This window comes from Saccopteryx bilineata, chromosome 7 (genome assembly GCF_036850765.1).
Source record: "Saccopteryx bilineata isolate mSacBil1 chromosome 7, mSacBil1_pri_phased_curated, whole genome shotgun sequence".
NCBI classification, from domain to species: domain Eukaryota; kingdom Metazoa; phylum Chordata; class Mammalia; order Chiroptera; family Emballonuridae; genus Saccopteryx; species Saccopteryx bilineata.
Genome location: NC_089496.1, coordinates 41356729 through 41362811, shown reverse-complemented (window position 1 = coordinate 41362811; position 6083 = coordinate 41356729). Strand labels below are relative to the sequence as shown.

The following is a 6083-nucleotide window of genomic DNA, read 5'->3' as shown; positions in this document are numbered from 1 at the left end:
TAAACATTATATAAATACATTATAAATATTTCTTTTAAAAACATGTATAAGTTAGCAATTTATTTGAGGTAAGCCTAAACATTCCAAGAAATGATCTGGCTCTGAAACAAGGGTATTCAAGCTATATAACCATTTTATGTTTTTTTTTTCCTCAGAACTGACACAAAATATTTCAAGTGGCACTTCATAAAAATATAAATATCACTTATATAAATTAACTCAATATCACATATTTAAATATCAATAAATTAAAAATAATTAAAATAGTGTCTCAATGCTCATACTTTTAGTTCCTCATAGAGAACAACATAAGTTATGTGCCCAGTGGACAGCTTTCTGACCAGCGAAAGGAATGTCCATGGATTACGACTGTCTTTGTTGCTCATGCAGCATCATCCGATGAGCCCTTTGGGCGTACTCCATGAAAGACTTCAGGCTGCTCAGGATGAGGTGCACTGTCATGGTCCTCTTCCACCCACTCTGCATCTTCATCTTCTCCAGCAGGATGGCATTTGTGGTTGGGTCAGGGCTGCTTACTTTATCTGGATTCTGCATCTAAAAAAGCCCCAAAAGAATTGTTTAAATATTGAACAGATCCTTTTCAGTAGAGGGGTGCTCTGGGTTTTGGGGAGATGTTCAAGTTTGGGGTGAAGGAGACTGATGGGGGCCACCTGCCCTGACTCCCCCAGATAATAAGCTTGGTGCTTTCCCTCCGAGCCACCCTTACACAGCAACTTTTCTTATTTCTTAAGCTATTAAAAGTTGATGTTAAAATCCACCTCATTTAACATAGTTTTAAATATAGTTATTGATGTCTTTGGCAGAAGGGAGTCAAAAATAGAAAGAAAGGAAGGAAGGAAGGAAGGAAGGAAGGAAGGAAGGAAGGAAGGAAGGAAGGAAGGGAGGAAGGAAAGAAGGAAGGAAGGAAGGAAAGAAGGGAGAGAGGAAGGAAAGAAGGGAGAGAGGGAGGGAGGGAGGGAGGAAAAGAAGTTTAAACTCCCAGGAAGTATTTCTCAGATCCTTTCCTTTACGTGCAGCCATCTCTTTTGAATGGGCTTTGCATTCCCAAGTGGTCTGGGCAGCTTTCCTAGAGACTGTCTTCCCCACATCACACCAAGTGAGGAGAGGAGGAGAAGCTCACCCTTTGCCTCAGGTACTCCCGCAGGGCTCTGGTTGCTCCCTGCAGAGTCTTGGCGTCCTCCCCGTATGTGTCCTCGAGGTACCTCAGGTATACCTGGTACTCCAGAAGACCGGTGCTGAGTCTTACCAAGCAGGTCTCCTAGGAGGAAAGATGGTGGGGAAATTGGTTATTGTCAGAAAGATGGAATTTATTTTAAAAGCTAAAATCACTATAATTCAACAACTTCTCCCTCTGACCAGCCACCCTGGTAACTACAAATACTTCTCAGGCGTCATCATGGTTTGAGACACTGGACAGCATTGGCTCCCTATTTTAAGTAAGTGGACAGACAGAGACATCACTTAATTTTACTCAAAGCTCAACAGATGCTAGAATGTGGCAATGGGAGTCCTTTTCTGATTCTCCCTTCAATCTTCCCTCTGGCTGCGCTCCTGCCCTTGTCAGTGTTGGGCTGAAATCTTTTATGGAATAATCAGAAGTCAGCAGGTTATCTCACTGCCTGGAAGGAAAAAGGTATAGAGAATGACCTCAGCAGGGAGGGCAGTCCCAGATAATGCTAAGGGCAGCCAAGGAGGAGAACCGGCTGTGTGTCAACCACCACCTCACACAGGATGAACTAGCGAAACCTGCTACAGTTGCTAACATTTGACAGCTGTGGAAACCCCATGCAGGGAAGCCATCTCTGACCACGCCATTAAAACATAAGTTGCCTTGGCCCTGGCTGAGTGCCTCCGTGGATAAAGTGTCATCCCTGTGTGCTGAGGTTGTAGGTTTGATCCCCAGTCAGGGCACATACAGACGCAATCAGTGAGAGCACACCCAAACGGAAAAACAAAGTGGAACAAGTTGATGCTTCTTTCTCTCTTTTCTCCTTCACCTTCTTCTCCTCTCTTTCTCTCTCTCTCTCTCTCTCTCTCTCTCTCTCTCTCTCTCTCTCAAAATAAATGGAAATGAAAAATAAGTTGCCTTTACAAAGATTTCAGTTGACCTTTTCAGGATATTTACATGATGTTCTTTACATCTGTTGCTTTCTGTGCTGCCTGCTTGGTCTACATGCACACAGACCCTGCGTGCAGGTCGCTAACTCCTGACTAAGGAATAGCCAACCGGAATGTGATGTATTGGTACCTGGTTGAATCCTGTGTGGAAGCATCCATCTTTTTGTTCCAGTTTTGGAAGGTTCAGGTTGTTTTCTGTCAGTGCCTCCTTGCTGGTTGCACACATTTCATTGTTTTTACATAACTGGGAAGACATACCAGAACTGTTATCATATAAGTGCCCCTAAAACAGACACCACTAGAGGGCCTACTCAGGTTCTACCATGGCCAGGAAGTTCTCTAAGAAAAATGAAGTCACAACCCATTAGCATCCAGGCAAGCAAGATTCTAGTGGATGTGGGCACACGTGGGTTCAATTCCAGGCTCACCTGTGTCTTTAGGCTTGTTACCTATTCCGAGTCCCAGTGTCCCTCTCTCCAAACTGGGGGTAATGAAACACCTCCATGTAAGTTTATTGTGAGAATGAGACAGAATATTTATAATAAGTGCCTGGCACATAGTAGGTACTTAATAAATGAATGCAGTTTTGATGATAATTGGGTGAATATAATTCGAGCCACCGACTATTCCAGTTGGAAGGACTAGCCCTAGTCCAATCCCATGGTTTTACAGGTGTGTGTGTGAAGAGCAGAGGTGGTGAGGAACCTGCCCGGGACCACACAGCTGGCTCAGCAGAACCAGAACTAGATTTGGGGTGCCCGAAGCCCCTGCCCTGTGTCCTTTCCTTTCTGCAAAACAGAGCCAAACTACCTTGCACTGAAAGCTTGGGAGCTGCTTTAAGCTACCCATGATTTTGCCACTTTGGTGGGCTATCAGGTTTGCATTTGATAAGCTGGAATGACTTTAGGGAGTCCCTAACTACTGAGCATGCAGCCTGAAAGTGCTGAGACTGCCCTGAGAAGCTGGACATTCATTTCAGGTGGCACTGTGCTCATCCACTCAAAGTGCAAGGGACACACACACACAAAGATAGACAGATCTTATTTTTCATTTAGGAAAAACGGATTCCTAAGAAACAGTGACCCTCAGTTCATGTCAAGTGTGGAGTGGGCACTGGGCCAGGGGCATGGATTCCAGCCCCATTCTGTACTTTCCAGGAGTGAAAGGAATCCCGAGACCGGCAGCAGAGGACAAGTACAGAAGACAGTCTGCCTCTTTGGCCTCAAATCGGAACTGCCCCAGAGGAACCCAGCAGAAACCACCCAATGCAGGAGCCCCTGTCCCCATCCGGGGCAAGGAGATAAATGCCCACACAGGCCTTTTATCACCCCCCTTTGAGCTTACCCACCTGCAATTCCATTGAATTGATTTTGCTGCGGATGGTGCTAATTAGGCCTTCAGTGTTTGGAGTGGTGAGTGGCGATCTAGCTGAGGTGGTAGCATCTTTGGAGTCTTCTTCCAGGAAAAGTGGGGTAGGGAAAGCAGTAGCCACCACCAGGAGCAGCCCCAGGCAGAAGGCAACTGGGCAGAAGGCGCCTGTGCCGGAGGGGAGAGCAGCAGTGAGCAGACCGCACAGCTGGGGAAGCTGCCTTCTGGCTGCTGGCCGCCCGCCAGCCCTCAAGGCACACTCCCTCTCTCCGCCCGGCCCGCCTGGGCTCGGTCTCCAGGCGGGTCCCAGGCTAGGGTTTCCTTCACTTACTTGTGGACAGGGAGTTCATAGCTGGCTTCCTGCAGGGAGATGGACCTCTCTTTTCTTCCTGGTGGGCTCGAGGACAGAATGAGCCTCAGACATCCTCAGTCTCTATTTATTGGGGCTTGAGACTCTAATATTGAGACTCATGGGAAAATCCCACATTTGATAAATTTCTTTTTTGGAGGGGGGGTGGGGCCAGAGTGGGTGGGGCTGATTGGAAACCTTATTAAGATTGTGCAATGTGACGTCCTTTAGCATCACAGAAAATACAACCAGGGGGAAAGTGCTGCTGAGGTCATTATTGGGGAGCCCTGAGAAGCAAGATCACTCTTCCTCTACTTTCCTTTTCTTTTTTTTTTTTTTTAAGTGACTCAGCACTCTGGCATGTGTTGAGAAGGAAAGTAAAGCTGAAGTCATCCTCAGAGTTTTATAGGGGTTGGGGGGGGGCAGTGGAGAAGCTAAGGCTGGCTGTGATTTAAAAAAAATGATTACCAGATTAATAAGCTAGGATATTGTTTTCCAGTTTTTTTGTTTTTGTGAAAACCTAAGAGGTTCTGACCTGGGTTCCCAAGACCACGGCAGCCCAGCAGCCTGGTTCACATGAGATGTGCTCTGAGCCACCCGCAGTGCTTGGCTTTCCCGGCCCTTGCCGTGGCCAGCTGCTGCGAAATGCCTGCTGCCCCCAGCTCTGTGCAGTTATCTCTGGGAGTCTGCATGTGCAGCGCGGGGTGCCTGCACCGTGACTCCTTTTGGCCACTGTGTGGCATTTCCGTTTCCTCCTTACCTGGTCAGCCACAGCCCAGCTCTCTCCCTCGTGGCCCCCTGGGGACCAGTGGGGAAGGCTGATCTCGGTGGCAGGCAGTTGTCTGGAGTTGCTGTTGCTGTCCCCACCGCTAGCAGTGGGTGCTTCTGCTCCTGCAGAGGAGCCCAGAGGACCTGGGCAGGGGCCGGGTCTGCTAGAGCCCTCAAGTTCCTGACATCCATTTGGTTCAGGGCAAAAGTGGGGAGGATACTACTTACCTCTTCTAGGGGATGTCAAAAGAGGACCTTGTGGCATTATCTGGAGCTTGCGTTCATAGCGCCCTCCTGCTATATGACTTGATTTGCGTCCACAGGTGTCTGGGAAGAAGTCTGCTCGAGGCTCTGATCACGGTTCTCCTCCAGTGCCCAGCCTTTCTTATTGGCTGAGCCTGAACTGGCTCCCTCAGCCCCTTCAGTGACGATGTCTCTTGCAGGAGAGTCCTTGGTCTCATGCAAATAGGCTCATGACCAGGCTGCTCCACCAGTCTCCCAGACACCTAGACAGCTCAGGAGATTGGCTCCAGGCTGAAACTAGGGCCCTTGTAGAGCAGCAAAAAAAGAGAAAGAAAACACCCAAAACATTATTTACAAAACACAGTGTTATCGTGAAATCGGCTTCTTTGCTATGCAAAGAGGATCTCATTGGGATACTTAAGACAGGGACCTCTGCTAAGGTATTTATAACGTGAATCAATGTACTCAAGTTTTGTTTTGTGCACAACACTGCAGGACCCACCTGTTGGAAAAGCGAGGTCATCCATTCTTCCACCTACTCTCTAAACAGAGGTGGGTCCCGCCTGGATGGCAACAGAGGTGTTCGTTCGAAAATTAAAATGGGAGAGTATGGTTGAATGGTTTCCTTTTCAGAGCTCTTGGGTCTGGAGCAACTCAGACACCCCCAGCTGAGTCCTTTCTCCTGCACCGAAGGAAGCCACCTGTCCTGGCTCCCCTGTGATGCATGTGACAGGTCTCTGTAGTGTGGGATTGCTTTTTTCACATATCTGGTTTTTAGAAAATATGACTCAGTAAATTTCAAATTCTTAGTGACGCAACAACAGCATACAGATTTTTCTTTTCAATGAAAAGTTTTGAAAATAGGAAGTATGCACGCATGATAAAACATTCAAACGGGACATCAGAGTGTATAGGGAAATGACCCCTCTTCCTTCCCTGCTTCTCTCCCCGGAGGCAGCTCCGACCCACCATGCTTCCAGCTGAATCCTGCCACCCTGATCTGAGCTAGGCTCTCTTGGCTGCTGTATTTTCATGATTGGTTCATGTATTATGTATACACATTCGGTCATACACGAGTATAGACATACTGTCATTTCCCATTGTCTGGATGTCACCTAGGCTCTATGGGAGGGCACATGGTAGACTGTAGGCTTTTGAGTCACGCAGCTTGGGTCTAAGGCCCAGCTCTGCCACTTTCCGTTTGACCCTGGCTAAG

At 47.7% G+C, this 6083-nt stretch overlaps 1 protein-coding gene across 1 annotated transcript; it reads right to left on the bottom strand.

Moving 5' to 3' along the window:
• Positions 1 to 330: 330 nt before the first annotated feature.
• On the bottom strand, positions 331 to 4889 carry IL6 (interleukin 6). Its single transcript, XM_066240007.1, has 6 exons — positions 4853 to 4889; positions 3839 to 3904; positions 3488 to 3675; positions 2270 to 2383; positions 1142 to 1279; positions 331 to 555 (listed from the first exon to the last, which is right to left on the bottom strand). The coding sequence occupies exons 1-6, from the start codon at positions 4887 to 4889 to the stop codon at positions 364 to 366; spliced, it is 735 nt and encodes a 244-aa protein (XP_066096104.1). The 3' UTR covers positions 331 to 363.
• Between the last annotated feature and the right edge of the window lie 1194 nt (positions 4890 to 6083).

Bases quoted from the DNA above. Each gene is read 5' to 3' on its own strand.
- IL6 (XM_066240007.1), bottom strand. From the start codon at position 4,889: ATGCCACAAGGTCCTCTTTTGACATCCCCTAGAAGAG. The intron at 3,905-4,852 runs GTAAGTAGTATC...TCTGTCCTCGAG, and splicing joins TTTGACATCCCCTAGAAGAG to CCCACCAGGAAGAAAAGAGA. The intron at 2,384-3,487 runs GTGGGTAAGCTC...ATGTCTTCCCAG, and splicing joins TCAATTCAATGGAATTGCAG to TTATGTAAAAACAATGAAAT.